General features: G+C 39.6%; 1 protein-coding gene across 3 annotated transcripts in view; it reads right to left on the bottom strand.

The window, feature by feature from the left end:
* The window catches only part of mid2 (midline 2), a 140034-nt gene that overhangs the window by 36085 nt on the left and 87700 nt on the right, over window positions 1-16249 (bottom strand). For 2 of the 3 annotated variants that reach the window (XM_034883404.1, XM_034883403.1), the window contains 2 exons: window positions 8868-8933; window positions 7288-7383 (listed from right to left, as the gene is read on the bottom strand). In XM_034883404.1, coding sequence (XP_034739295.1) covers window positions 7288-7383; window positions 8868-8933 — 162 coding nt within the window. The remainder of the gene's footprint in view (window positions 1-7287; window positions 7384-8867; window positions 8934-16249) is intronic. The other variant, XM_034883405.1, reaches the window with a different exon arrangement.

Raw genomic sequence — 16249 nt, 5'->3', positions numbered from 1 at the left:
GGCTGGGAGATAATTTAAGTTTAGCTGCTACTGACTTCCAGTGGAATTGTGTCATAATAACATAATCATATAGTGATTTATAAAAAATGTTTACACTGAGTAAATGATTCTAAGCAAACTGTAATTAAAAACTACAGTTAAAACACATTATAACAGATTTGAATCCACTCAATATTATTTATTCAGATGTTATTTTGCATGCATTTGCCATATTGTGGTATATCAATATTGCAAACAATTTGCTCTGCCCCACAGCACACCAACTGACTTTAGCATGTGGAAACCCGGGTTTCTAAATGCAGACAACAAGCACGACAAATGAACAATGTGTGGCTCCCAAAACAATCTACTCTAGCCAAAGTGGCCTCCATTCAAACTGAGTGAGAACTGGTCCAGGTTTCCGAACAGCTGTTATCCTCTTTCTGACACCAACACCTTCACATCTTGAATCAGTTCTATGCTCATTCCCCTCCTATCAATCCTGCACTGCTTCCATGCCACTTTACTTTTCCCCACTTTATTCTATTATTCCTCTCGTCCCCATTATGTCTGCTTCTCACTGACCACTTCAATACCCCCTGACCCAAAATCCCCCCCGTCTTAATCTTGTTCTTCTCAAACAGATGCAAGGATTCAGTCTGACAGCTTTGTCTCTGATGCTGTCCACAGAGCCTGGGATGTTTCCCTGAGATTTATGACACCAGAGTGGCACCTAGCTCTAAAACCAGGCAAAGCGGCTTTATGGATGGAGTAAAAGAAACTGCGAGACATATATCTTGGATGTTATATCAGAAAGAGGTGATAATTGGAAATGCCTCAGTGGCAATGAATTTGAAGTTTGGTTTTTTAAGCCCACACATGTTCATTTAAACTTTTATATGCTAACTAGATTTATTAAATAACATTAATCACTGATTATTAACCATGATGATATATAACATATGTGTTAGCAGACACACCTAGACAGTCCTGTTTAAGTTGTAAATTGATTCTGTTTTAGTCTTTTGAGCAACACTAGCTGATAGCAATGTTGGTCTGCTGTTGGTCAGACTGAAAAATGTCACACCTATTAGATGGTTTACCATGACATTTTGTTCAGGTGCCTAGAAGATTAATCCTAACGACTTTGGTGACCCCTGACATTTCCTCTAGCATCATCTTCAAGTCCCAGAATTTATTAACCCTAACCCTATTCTGTAAAAGATCTCCACATCTACTACATACTGTACATTGGCACAAGATTGTGTACAGACATTTAGAGATGTTCCAATACCAATACAAGTATTGGTATCGCCTCAGATACCGCCTAAAACGCTGGTATAGGTATCGGGAAGTACTGGAGTTTATGCACTGATCCGATACCACATAATAAAGCCCTAAAGAAAATCTACTTTAAGTTTTAAATCTACTTTTTCTGTTTGTTGATGTTTCACAAAGAGTTTAACCTGAGCCAGACCGACAACAAAGATGTCTGCATCCCATCCATACAGTTATAGAAAGTATACAGCTGCTAATACATAATAAAATCTATGACACACTGGTATCGTATCAGTAAGTTCAGGTATCGGAATCGATATTTGTAAGCAAAAAAATGGTATCGGACCATCTCTACAGACATTCATACATAGTTCCCAGAAAAGGCATTCAAAGACTTAGAGCTAAACTTGAACATGTTAGCATTTGGCTTAAAGTATTGTTGCCCTTTCACTAAAACTAATGGACTAGACAGATAGAAGGATGAGCATTGACATTAAAACTTTACACAACAACTGAGAAATATATAGATTTACACACACAAACATTGTGTGGCCCTCTTTTAAAAGCACAGTCGAGAATTTAATTTCATCATATGCCATTATCACACTGCATTGATGTCCATGAAAAATGGAACCGCAAATGGCTTTAGAAATAGAGCAAAGACAAACAACAGCAGTGGACTCTTCGATCTCACTGATGCTTCGGTATAAAAAGGTAAAGAGAGGCGAGAGGAAACCTGGTACAAAGGATTAGGCAGCATTTCAGCAATCTACACACAGCTGATATATATAGTCTGCACACAGTGGGATCAGCTTCAGTGTACATAAACCTAGACAGGTCTGGCTAATGACTTCCAGCTTAATGTTTATACATGTCTGAGCATTAAACCCACAAGACGTCTACTTCCTTTTTCCAACAGTCCTATTACGCACACTCTTACAACCCTATCACCGAGCTAATTTAGTTTCCTCCAAGCTGGCAACACAATTCCTGGGGTTGGACGAAGTAGCTGTTGCTTTGACTGCTTCCTCAAACAATTCTTACAAGTTCCCTACTCTGAGACATAGTATATGAGTATGGCATTGTACGCTTATTAGAGAGTGCTATCATTAAAAAGCTGCCAAAGAACACACCTCATCACAACACAATCTGTGTTTCAGGAGGGCTAGTTGAACCCCAGACATAGAGAGTAAGAGTTAGAGAAAATGGGATAGAGCCAGATGGAAAGACAGAAAGTCGGATCAACTTTAAAGTTGCAAGAAAATTTCAAAGTAAAGAGATGTTAAACCCAAAATGCTGAAATTGGACAAAATATAAAACTTTGCCAAACATAACTGGGTTTTTGCTTATAATGTGGTTACACATATTACACTTTGGAAAATATAAGCAATGAGGCAGTGAACACAAAACAACACAAGCACACAAATGAAGGCTATCTGATGCATAAGGCACCAAAGGCTCTTGGGCTAACATCAAGTTAGCACAAACAATTGTTACATATTTTAGCATAATATAACTTGTGATTGATACAAACAACACACAGGTTACAATAATCATATTAGCATGACTGTGAGTATCATCTAAGATTTTACTTTGGCTCTATATTAGTTTCAGTTGCCATTGTATCAACATCTATTCAAAACCAAAGTGCTTTAGCAGGGAAATGCTCTTTACCACACAGCCTCATTGATTGTCTCTTCTCTGCTGCCTGTTAATATCCAGCCGGTTATCTGGCATCACATGAATAACAGTGAGTGTTAGCTCAACAATAATCATTTCAAATGCTCAAGAGTCGTGCCATTTGCTTAATGTTGTCAAGAACGCGGAAGATTATTCTGAATGTCATCTAGCGCAGCGCCAGATTTAACAATCCTGCCCCAAATATTTTTTTATAAGGAGAGCCTCCCAAGAAAGGAATTTCTATAAAAACATAAAAACCACATTCTACACATCATCAAGTCATTGCAACTTCCCTATAACTGAAGATAACTCCCCAGACAGAAGCCCAGGAGAACAGGGCTGCGCTGACACACTGAAAGCTGACTCACACTGTGTTTGATCATTTCTTCAACATCAATACAATATGATGCAAACACGGAGGAGAGAAAACCAGGTGACGCTCAAAGCTCTTCAGAGATTTCTTACATTGTGCACATACTTCTCTCACTCCACCAAAGCTCTCTTTCCTTTAAATTCCCTGTCTGTTTTGTATTGCACTATTGCTGAGCTTGTTGTTCCATAGTAACTGTTTCAGTCAGAGAGATATTTGGTTGTCACGTTAACTCTCACAGCCTCTTTTCCTTCTCCTCTGTCTGCCCTCTTAACCCTGCTCTTTATCTTCTCTTTTCATTTTCCTGTCTTTCTCTAGTTTCCTAACATTTCCATCTTCCTCAATCTTTTTTTTCTCATTTGTCCTCCTTTCCCCTCTCCTCTCCTTTACTCTAAAGACCCGCATTAATGTGAACTCACCTATAAAACATTGCACTTCCTCATTTCTCATGTTAATAATTAAAAAACCGTCTTGACATTGAAATCACACAGGAGAATAGTTCTGAATGGGTAAAAGTATGGCAGGAAAATATAGTTTCTTTTCATGATTTGCTTAAGAGTCAATGGAGCATATTTCCCTCCGTGCCATCGCTCCTCATTTATTTTTGATGAATAAGGGATGATATTCTGCTGTTGTTGTTGGCAGTGGCACAACTTGGTATGCAGGCCAAGACAATATGCAGACAGACTTTTTTTTCTTTCTCCATGCATTGTTGACAAACAGTTTGTCTGTACTTAATGAATCACGCAGTGATCATTTAATTTTGATTGGGTGAGCGGCTGCATGAGTTGTTGTTCATGGACCTCAGAGTGACTCAGAGAAAATGGAGTCAGGCCGGGCTAATAAGAAATGAACCGCACACAGAGTGATGGCGCCACCAAAGTGCATTTGTCCTCTATGGTCATTACTGTCAACTCTCACAGAGAAACTATGGCGTTTATTAAGAGCGAGTGTGTTAAGACAGAAAGTATGCACTTGCGTGTGTTTGCGCATGCACATGTTAGTGATACAGGCACAAACAACACTAGGTGGCTAAGCATTCGTTTTCTCTGGCAGGATTCACACAGTTCCTCCATTAAATCACAGCACACGCCTAAATGGAAGAGGTCAGCAGTGACAAGACTGGCGTACTGAGGTATAATATTCTGCAGACAGGTATGGGTTCATGATTAGATTATAAATAAATCCAAACCGGTGGGGCTGTAAAACATTGTCAGCCTGTGACAAGTCAAATAGAGTTTCTACTTGGAAGATACTTGCGAATTGACACATAATCTTTTCTGCTTTGGCTTGGGAGTATACATTTCTCGTATGGGTGACTCCAGCGGGACTTAAACTGTTGAGTGTTGCAACAGTAACTCATCAACAATCATATTCAACAGAGTAAGATGCATGAGAATCAAAGGTCACAGTATAACAAGACCCAGTTGAGACAATGACCTTAAAGAGGCCCACAGTAAAGACATCACATTAAGCTGTTAGCACCTTAGAAGTAGGGAATATTGCACAAGTGATTTGGTAGTAGCTCTGCTTTCCAGTAGTGGTCATTCCACAGTTTGAAGTTGTCTGAATTACATAACTGCCCCCTTTAGAGAGTGGATGGTTGCTATAACAGAGCTACTCCAGCTCATCCTTTGTTCTTGAGTCATGGTTTGAGTCAGATTGTCTGGAGAGCTACCTTCGGCAAAGTACAAGAGGTCATTGAGAGCCTAACTGGTATCTGGTGCTTTCATTTTCATGGCAGTGCATTGCATCAGTCACTGGATCAAACAAAAGATAACGAGATTATTCTGCACATAATACATTTCAGTGCATGTCTGCATTTGTCTGTGCTATGCACCTTCCGTCTGTGTATGTATTGTTATGGGCAGCCTTTATGCCCAAGAAAATTTCTCGAGGGACATTTAAAGTACTGTAATCCTAAATCTTGATTAAGAGATAAAGATGAAGAGATTAAAGATAAAATAGATTTTAAAGACACATTTAAGTTATTGTTGATGTAGTTCCTCTCTTTATTTGGTATGGTTTCTTCTCGTCTTTGGCTTCCAAGTTATAATATTTCAATATAAATTGTCTGACAGAAAACAGTGCTGCAATGCTGCCCTGTTTTTAACCCACAATAGGGAACTGAAATTCAGTTTTAGTTTTGAGACAAATTGATATTTGATCAGTAGCAAGTGAAAGGAACTGGAAGAATGGAGTGCTGATTTTATTGCCGGCACAACAGGGATCCAAGAGGAGTGAGAAAAAAAAAAAAGGAAAGCAAGAAAGAAAGAAATTAAAGTTCACTTTCTACCAATGTGCTTTTTCTTTTTGTCAGAGACAAAGTGTAAGGAGCGTGGCATCAGTGCAGTCACCAAAAGCAGAGGCAGTAAACTATACACAATCAATAACAGGCTTCGGGGTGATTGCGGTTTATCTACTTTATTTGTGAAAGAGAGAAAATTCATGCAAGTTGAGGCCTCAAGCCTCAAAACTTTCTCTCTTAAGCTTAGCTGGTCATCACAAAAAAAACATAAAACTTCAGCTTCTTTTGTGATTGTTTTTGAAGCTTGACACCAGGGGCCCGTTTCACAAAGCAGGTTTAGTGAAAAACTAAAGTTGAGATGAGGGATACTCTGGGGTTTCCGTTTCGGTACGAGGGAGGTTACCTGAGAAGGAGGGGTTACTCCAGTTAGTTTCAGAAAGATAGGTAACTTAACCCCATAGTCCGTTACTATGGTAACTGAGTGTTTGGAGCAGATTTACGTTAATTAACCTTGACTTTCTTTCAGTCTCCTCCCTCTGACAGAGCACTCTTTCGTTCAGTTTGTTTTAGTCACATTTTAGCGCAGTGTTGTCATCTGCATGAATAAAAAAAGCGTGTTGGTTTATTATTATTGTTATTATTATTATTATTATTATTATTATTATTATTGTAGTTAGGCCTATGTTAGTAAGATTAGAAAACGTTTTTTTCCCGAACATGGCATTTCCTTTTGTCAACGATCCTGTTGATGAGAAAGAGTTAAACATACGCAATAGTTGATATTTAAGCCCGACTAGATGTATTTTTCCAGAACTACCTAGTTGAGAGCTGTTGTTGGGAACAACAATAACTAACGTTTTTGTAGTGTTCCCTGGACACAAACCAGTGAAAGTCATTAAACATAATTAGATTATTTTAAATTATACTTCTGTTAAGGACATGGTGCTGTAACCTCAGAATGGGATTAGTAGGAGTTTACTTTTTCGCCGGCAGGATTGCACTTAAATTAAATGATAGGGGAAGCCTACTACATTCCAGTTTTCACCAGCAATATTATAGGTTACCTGTGATTTAATATTCACTTAATACACTATATTAGAGCTTACGCATTGACTCAAGCAGCAATTTTCAATTGTTGATACTTTGCAGCAGCAGCTGTTGGTTTTTCTTTGTAACAAAATATATATTCAAACTCGCAGTAAGTGCACATAAGTAGTTCCGGTTCCAGAGGGAAGTATCCCACTGATGTGTTTGTGGTTGTTGCCATGGTGAATCGTAGTATCTTGGCTCCATTTGTGCTGCCTTTTTATTGTGGTGGTGCACATGCTTAACTCTGAGTCAACCTACTAGTTATGTAGACATATCTATCGTTATGTAGGTTAAATACGTTACCTGGGACAAAAAATTTGTTTCTCTTCAACATAATTGAGAACGCAATTTGTTGGTTTATGGGAACATATTTTTTAATAGAGAGGGCTGTTCTTTGACCACATACTCAATTTCAATTGAACCACTTTCATTTGATCAACTAGGGTTCTAGTTTTGCACAAAGAGGGAATATGGAAGCTTCATGGCTGCCTTCCTGATCCGGACTAAAAGCTACCCTAAAACTATGGGGATCAATTTGAGAATCTCACTGTAGTTTTTATAACTGTTACAGTGACAGCATGACAATTTGAACCTTTTCTTCTGTAAACAACTAAAGACACGAACATATAGACATGTTGCATACCTCAACCTGTTGACAGATCTGGATCAGCTTTGCCATTTGGTTCTCCAGTTCACTGTTTCTCTTCACCAGGTTGGTCAGGTTGTTCTCCAGGGTTTGCTGTTAGGGAGGAGGAGGAGGAGGAGGAAGGAGGAGGAAGGAGGAGGAAGGAGCAAGGAGACAAGGCTGAACATTAGCACATATTGAGTGTGCACAAGTCTGGTTATGGATGCAATTGTGTATTTTAACTTGAAACATTAAGTTTAAGACACTGGCACAAAATCTGATGAATTTATTATTATAATTTCTTAACATGCAATTGTGTTTTTTCATAATATGCGATAATATGCCATAGTACGTGATGTTTTTGGTAAAGTCGTGATAAGTGTAATATCAGTAGCCTGTATCGAACCTCATACCTACTAAATACTAATTCACATGTTCATTTATGTTCATATATTTTTACAAGTCCTACACTGTAAGCTTTTGCTGTAACCTATAATGTGATAATAATGCTGCATTGAAAGTTAAAAGGAGAATAAAAGGAACTGACAGATTTAGATTTTTATTACAGATTATAAATTTAAGTAGAATAGTGTGATACTAAATAAATGTTCATTATTAAAATAGGATTTCAATGGGACATATTTACATTGTACACCTTTGCCTTCTGTTGTTCCATATTCTTCCTGTGAACATGTCCTAAGGGTTACATTTTAACATATGAAATCCACGCATAAACATTTCTTTACAAATGTTTAACTGCTGGTGTTTGGCAACCAGTCCCGGGTCCAAATGCTATGAACGCCTATTAGACAGTAGACTATTCAAGCACAAATTGAATCCCAATTCCATCCCACTGAAATTGTTTTTTTAATTGCCACAAATGCTCATATATCAGATTTGTTTATTTATTTTAAGATATTGTCAACATATTTTTTGTAATATGGAAACTGTCTGACCTTGTCATACTTTAATGTCACAAAAAAGTCGCCCCTTAACAATTACACCAATCAACCTCCACTGGCAAGTTGAATGTTCAAACACTCAATTACTATCCCTTAACTGTTTGTCAAATGCAAAAAAAATAAGGCCAGGAAGCAGCACGCACACACGCACACACAGAGTACAAAAGATGAAAATGGAAAACACAAGCAAATAGCCAGAAATGGAACTGCTGATCAAAAGGAAGCAAATCAGCAATGGTGGCGGCGGCAATGGGCATCAAAACAACAACAACAAGCACAGCTGCAAAGAGAACAGTAGAACAAAGCAGCAGACAAGCGGCAGTGTTTGAAGTAGCACTACTCATGCAAGTGAAAGGGAGGTGGGCAGGGCAGGCACCTGGCCACCTCTGTGACTGTCTGTCTGACTCTCTACTTTCCAATATCTCCTCTGTATGTCGCTCAGCCTGATTTACTCTGTCTGCCTGTTGTCTGTTTGACTTTGCACTCACTTAATTATTTATCTGTCTGCTTAACTCCCTCATTGTATCCCTTCCTTATCCATCCAGGTGTCTACCTGTGTGCCTGTCAGCCTATTGTATATACAGGGGATAGGGAAGGAGGGTGGTGGGGTTGGAAAAAGGCAGCCAGTGAACTCACCGCAGCGCTTGTCTTTGAAGCCTCCATTACCGCATCTGACACTCTGCCCGGGCTCACCTGATAAGCCTACGAACACACACACACATACACCTACATGAGTGCACGTAAACACACATGCAGACAAGCCTGAGCCCACGGCGTCTGCCACCTAAACGCAACTGAAAAGAACTCCTCCCAGAACAAGTTTCCACAAACACTCTTCTTATGGCCTTCTACATGAATACAGACAAGAGTGTGGCTCAGAGTGTATCCTAATATTTCCCTGAAACTGGAGTTATATCACTGGATCTTGCATTTGGTTGTTGTGTCACAGCCCTGTGCGGGAGTGTTTGTGTAAGAGGGATTTTGAAGTGGAACATCAGTGAGAGGGGACAGATGGGTCATTAATTAGCAAGCTGGAGACTAAGATGATTAATACATCAGAACACAGCTGCCTCCCATGGGACTGCAGTGAAACAAACTCCTCTGTCCTCTACATACATACATGCATGTGTGTGTATTTTTGTCTTTAAGTGTGTGACTCAGTAGCTGTATCTGCATTTATACATAACAAGACACACAGCTTGCGTACGTCTCTGTGTATGGAGATGACATCTGCCTGTACTTGTACATGTACTGTAAGTGAATAGAGGCACTATACTTTCAATATTGTGTATCTGCTCTATGAGTGACCACAAAACATTTTCTTGTGTGTGTGTAAATAGGCGTCCGCCCAGCAGGCAGGACAAGCGGCAGAGAGAGAGAGAGAGAGAGAGAGAGAGAGAGAGAGAGAGAGAGAGAGAGACGGGGAGGCCGAGCAACCGTCAACAATCTCATAAAAACACAACAAAGGAATGGCAAGAACCACTCGGAGATTGAGAGGGAGAGCAAAGAAGAACATGGATAAAGGGAGGAATGAAAGCAGAAAAAGGGTGAGATGGGTGGGAGAAGGTGCCAGCAAGTGTTGACTGGATGGTGATATGCAGGAGGTGGCAAAAAGTATAAGTGAAGGCAAAAAAGGATAACATTTTTATAATATAATGTGATGTCTTGCTATTTTGTTGACAAAAACATTATTAGAGCAGCCTCCTTAGTTCTACTACTAGCTAGTTTCAAACCAGGATGCGCCATTAAAACTTAATGTCTTAACTAGTAACGACTAGCAGTGGTGCTATTAATGGCAAATCGGTTCCTAGGAAATACCTGGTATGGATTGGATTACTGATCCAATCAAAAACTATATAAACAGAAGGTCATTGTAGCATCATGAGCTGTTACATAACTTCCAAAAATTAAAAAAATGTTTTATGACAAACACTAAATAAAATCTTCACTTACTCTATCAACTATGCCGACATGGAAAGTAAAAAGGTGATACATACAATAAGGTAAACAATTACAGAAAGAAAGAGAGATAAACGAGATGGAGGGAGGAGTGAGAGAAGGGTGGAATTAGAGAAGGGAAAGCAGAGAAGGACACGAATGGAGGCAGGAGGAAAATAAATGGCAAGCAGAAAAGACAAATTGCATTTCAGTTGTTTGAGGCACATGATGGGGCTTGCTTGGGTAGGCAGGGCTCTTAGCAGAGGTTTATATCCTTCATTCACTGATTCAGCTTTGGACATGGCATTTCATAAGGTTGAACAGAGAGAGAGATGGAGGGGGTTGATGGGATGGAAATAGGCATGAGTCCCGTGCTGAGAGGGGCAGCTTGGCAGAGTAGCTCCAGTCTGGATGCCCTTTATTTCAGTCTTCTGTCTCTTATGCTGCTGTCTTTTCTCTCATTATCTGTCTTCCCGTCACTCGCTACCTTTGTCTCTTTTCTACAGTATGTCTCCTCTCCCTGAAACCTGGCTTTTTGTCTCCAGCCTCGCTCTGTGTCTTGCTACTTCAGTCCTTATTCTGTCCGTCTCGGCACAGTTACAACTGCAGCTGCTGACAACCCATCATCTTGGGTTAGATCACCACCCCCTCATATGACTGCATTGTGTTGAGGGGCTCCAGGGTTTCATTGCTTTACAGATGATCCCATTTCTCTTTGAAACAAAAAAGGACAGCTCCCTATTTATATTACAGTAGCTACAGAGACTTGAGTAAGAGATTGTGAGAGAAATAAAATGATACCTCTGCCTTACAAGAGACTTGTGTATGATGGAAGGTTTACTTAACTCACGTGTGTCTCAAAGCTGAGACTGCTGTCACAGTTTAATCTTCACTGTTTAAAGAGTCTGTAGATCAATTCACATTACTGCAAAACTATGCAATTTCACATAAAAACATCACAAAGTACCAAAAGAGAAATACAATTACAGTTATTGTGTTTATAAGCTGGCAACCAAAATACTCAGGTTTCTGGGAAATCCATCAAACCAATAACTAATTTCTCCAAACATGACCGTATTTCAGTAGTAACTGTGACAAATAAGCAGTTGAGGAATTTTTGAAATCTTATTACGGTAATGCAATTGCAACGTAGTGTTTTATTTCCCAACCTGAGGTGTGGGCTGAGCTCATTGCTCTGCTACAGGAAGATTAAAACACAGTTAAGAAGAGGTGAAGAATGAAAATTAGGCAGTAAGAGAAATGGACACAAGTGTTATAAAGTCTCACAAAAATAAAAGTGCTTGGCTATAGGAAAAAAAAATGCATAAGGTGTTGTTATGCTGCACTGCATCGCATGCCTAATGAGATGTCATTGTCCAGTGGCTGATTCTCCGGGTCGTTACCACAACGTTACAACAAAAATGAAACCGCCGCCACAACAAAAATGGAAATGAATGCCCTGATGCCAAGTATCCAACTTCAAAGTCTTTTTTTCTTGTAATTAATTCAGGATCCTCCCCCACGCACAACGAGACCGTAAGAGAAACAGAAATGAAAGCGAGAGAAAGAGGGAAAGATTAAACTTGAGAAAGAGCAATAGAATAGAACAAGCTCACTTTACAGCTGTTGCTAACAATAGGCTTTTCAGAGTCTGGATGTGTCAGTAACACAAGCCTTCTGGGAAACAGGTTTTTTTGTCTGAGGATAATATTCCATAGAGCAGAGCTTATGAGACCAACCAATTGTAGCAGGGTATAACAAACAGGGAGTCACGCTCGTCTCATAACCCGCTGGATGAAGGCCAATTAATGAGACCAATGAAGATGCTTAAAACGGAAATGTTCAACAACAACAAAATTATTTGTATCTTACAACCAAAAACATTCCACTTGTGTATTTTGGCTCAGCCTGTTGTGCAAGGTAGAAGAAGTTACGTTTAACAATGACTTTAAGGTATTCCCTTTCATACCAATGAGATGCTTCACATGTTTGAACTCCAAACGAACTCCTGTGACCTCAAGCTATGAACGACCATCTGAGCGTTGAAGGGATCTTGAAACAGTGAGGGTGCAGCAAAAAATGGGAGCAGACAGCGAGAAGATGCTTCCTTTCATTTACACTTGCGGTTGGGGAATTTGAATAAAGTTGCTAGGAAGGGTAAGGAAGGACAAGTCCATACTGTCATTGTCAATTTTTCTTCTTTACGAATCCCAATTGCTTCTTACCCCCAAAACCATTAATATGAGAAAAAGACATCTTAAATGAAAACACATCCAATAGTAATTCAACGTTTTAGACATGTGAGGGGATTAGGATCAAGAAATGTCTCTCTGTAGGTTTGAAAGGGAATAATGGATCGTCCTGACTACTGAACAGCAGCAAGGAGGACAGACACAAGTTGGCATTGGCTTTTGTTTATAAGAATGTGGAATATCTCATGGGTGCTGTGTGCTTTTAGCTTCCCAATTATTTGTTTGGGTCAGGGGCAGACTGACTAAAAACAAGAAGAAAGGATGGAAAGAATAAGGGTGAAAAAGAAAAAGACAGAAATAGATGCCACATGAGGAAAAGCCATATCCCTAACCATTTCTCAATGGCCTTTATTAGGCAATTTCATATCATTTTACAGGCTGAGGATGCTGTGATATTCGAATGTAAAGAGATGGGAACTTAATGCTGTGGATTAGCGGGGATCTGGACTGAGATGAAGTGGGGTTAGTAGAAAACAGTGATATGGTTGAATGAGCTTAAAGGATCTTTCGGTTTCATTTCAACTGGCCTACACTGGATTCTTGTTGGAACAGTGAAATTCTTTGACATGGATTATTACCGAGAAAAGAAAATAACATATATATGTGGTTTGGGTTTTGTTCAATATGATCAATATCTCTGCTTAATGGGGTAATGGAATGGTTATATAGTATTTCACGCTGTTCCTTAAGGTCTCCTTATAGGGTATGTACATGTATGGGCTGAAAATTGCCTGAATGCTTTTTTATGAGTTCTGATGCTCCCCTGTTAATGGGTCTGGGTTGAAACGAGAGGTTTTCTGCCTTATATGGCCTGCTCATAAATATTTAGATGACCTGCGCATTGATCGGTTGAGCAAAGCACATATACACACACTGTGGAGACGAGACACTGCATTGTTCGTCTGCATTTACTTACTAAATTCACTTTAGTAGACTTTTTTATGCAAGAAATCAACTATGTAAAGGTCAAAATATGTGCAGTTTTACGAAAAGAGGCTGAGATGAGCTGTCTCGAGCAAGGAAAGCTAGCTAGTTAGCCTCCTTCTAACAACATCTCTCAAATTCACAATAATGCCTTAAAATGTAGATCAGCGTAACTTCTTTTAACTATTAATGATGCACTCCTTAATTAATTCAGCTGTTATCCTAATAAATGTATATTTTATCAGGCCGTGTATAACTGTTGAATTTCTGCAACTAGTCTCTCCTGATGCAAATGTATCTCAGCGTCAATCCTTTCAGGAAGGCCTCACTCTTTATCAATGCTTTACCTAACTTGAATCAGCTAATAATCACACACAAATGGCAAGGGCCAATCACAGAGTCACAACCCGGCTTTAATTAATCATTTCTCTCTTTGCCATTCAGCTGTCGTTGCAGGCAAAGAGTGCAACCCTCCACCTTCTCTTCCACATCCAGTCCTCTACTCCAGCTGACCGGTCCTGACTCTCCTTCAGTCTGGTCTACGGGCTCCTTCGTCACCACCACTGGTGTCTAGAATCCATCTAGGGGTCTGATGGTTCTCTGACCCTAAATACATATATACGAAAGATCTGTATAGCGATGGACTCGAATTGCCAAAGACTTTGTACATTTTATTTGAGCTGTAAAATAAATCTTATTTACATATCTGCAAACATGTCTCTCCTGATTGAATTGAAATTGGAAAAAAGTGTTGGCTTTGTAAGACCTTAGAGTAGCTGTGATTTACATGCCGTGACGAAATTCCAACTGTAAATATACTACAGTTAAGCCGAAAGTGAACCCGGGGTCAGTGAAAGGACAGGCTGGGCGGCGAGGCAGCAACACACACACACACACACACTCACACACACACACACACTCACAAATGCACATGTTATATCTGTCAGTGTTCCTAAGCTCTGTGACATCGGCCTGTCTTGGGAATATAACAGGACATGGAAAACGTTTACTTGACATTTTGAACTTGTCTTGTCTCCATTCAGCAGATCATCATTTACCTTGGGCTTTCTTTGTGTTAGCATTTTAAACTCCGATGGATTTCTGAGAACTATAACTGCTCCTCAGACCTCTGCAGGGTAAACCCGGACAGCTAGCTAGACTATCTGCTGCACGGCTAAACAAACTTTAAACATACTCATGTTCCACCAAAAACAAGTTCCTTCCAGATGCTATTTTGCAGAGGTGCTGTTGCTCCATATTGCGCTTAATGCTGCCCAAGACGATTATGATTGGTTTAGAGAAATGTCATTAAAATAGAGCACATTTTTCTCCCATCCTGGAAAGTTGTGTGGACTAGCCAGACCCTCCTTTGCAGTGCTATGGAGGAAGGTCTGGCAAAGCGAGACTATGCTTTACCCACAGATAAACTATGTGAACAAGGTTAAATCAAATCAAGATATTTGCAATAAAGATTACAATACAGCAGAGCCTGAGCCAAGCAGATACTACTCATATTTGTATCCATACTCAAAGGCAACACCTCGGTAGCCCTAATAATACCTCCACTGTGACATAGACAAAACACAAGAAGATCTAATCTTCTAGTTTCAAATTCTAGTTTCAAATGTTGGATAATTCCTTTAAGAGCCTAAAAGGGCTACACCAGTATGTTTCAATCGGCAGCAGGGAGTAATCAGCAGGGAGGCTTGATTCTCCAATCAAAAAATCCAGGTTAAATCTCTCTGCTGAAATGTCCTTCAGCGACACGATGAATTCCTGCTGCTTCTAAACACAGTCTGGTAGCTGACCTTACCTCTACCTCTCTGTGAAACAGGAAAAGCAAATGTCCAATGAAATTTTTTTCTTTTTCTTTCTGGCCGTCTTTCTTTCTTTAAAAACAAACAAACAAAAGTTGACAGTCTTGGCATCATTTGCACAGTGGCGACAGTTCGGCACCCACAGCGTTATCTACATAAAGTTGGCTTGTTATTTTTGCAATGTCTAGCAAATTGGTTCTACAATATACAACTGAACATTGTTATGCTTTCTCATGTAGCACATAATTCTGATGTTTCCTCAGCAGTCTTTACTTTTGTGAACAAACCTTTGGGCAATCTTTTGTAAATTTTGTGCAAAGTCACAATAAAACAAACAAAATAAATATCTGAGCCATCCACTGTAGATATTTTGGTATTTGGAGATGGAATAGATGCCGTGTGTGACAGTAAGGGCACGGCCCAGCTCGTTAGGTAGGATTTCCATGGCTTGTTAACAGCCGCCTGTCCTCTACCTTCACCTCCCAGCGCACCAGCTCTAAGTGGCAGCCTGCAGCATGATGGGCTCCACTGTTTTCTCCTCCTGATTGGTTGCCATTGCAAATAGATTGTATATTCACAAATTATTTTAGCAAAATGCCTGCTTAACTAGGCATGAAAAAGAAAAGAAAAAGAAAGAGCACCTAACAGCAAGAGAGAGTCACACTGACAGACAGGCAGCACACAACATTGTATTGGATGTAATGCAATTATCCAACTGTTGGCTCTTTGGTATATTCATATCATACGTTATTCCTTTTCCCTTATTTTCAAAAATTCAATAACAGTGTTTTGGGTCTGAGTCATTCTAACTGATAGGAACCCAGAGAGCATTGCTTAGCTCTGTGTCTCTAAGCCCTCTCATTACTTCAATGAAAAATGATCAACAAAATAGCTACTTTTTGCAAAGCACTGCTATGAATTTCAGCACTATGAAGTTCGCCCTTAGAAGTCAAAAGAGTGAGTCATACTTTCATTTAGTCCAGTCCAAGGTTCTTGTAGACACATGTTGAACTGTCCCCACACAGTAACTAAATCAACTATGACAGTAACTAAAATCAAATGAGATGTGATGGACAAATATTACCAG

The sequence above is a fragment of the Etheostoma cragini genome, chromosome 10, assembly GCF_013103735.1.
Source record: "Etheostoma cragini isolate CJK2018 chromosome 10, CSU_Ecrag_1.0, whole genome shotgun sequence".
Lineage (NCBI taxonomy): Eukaryota > Metazoa > Chordata > Actinopteri > Perciformes > Percidae > Etheostoma > Etheostoma cragini.
The sequence above is the reverse complement of the archived record's forward strand: the minus strand, read 5'-3'. Positions and strand labels throughout refer to the sequence as shown.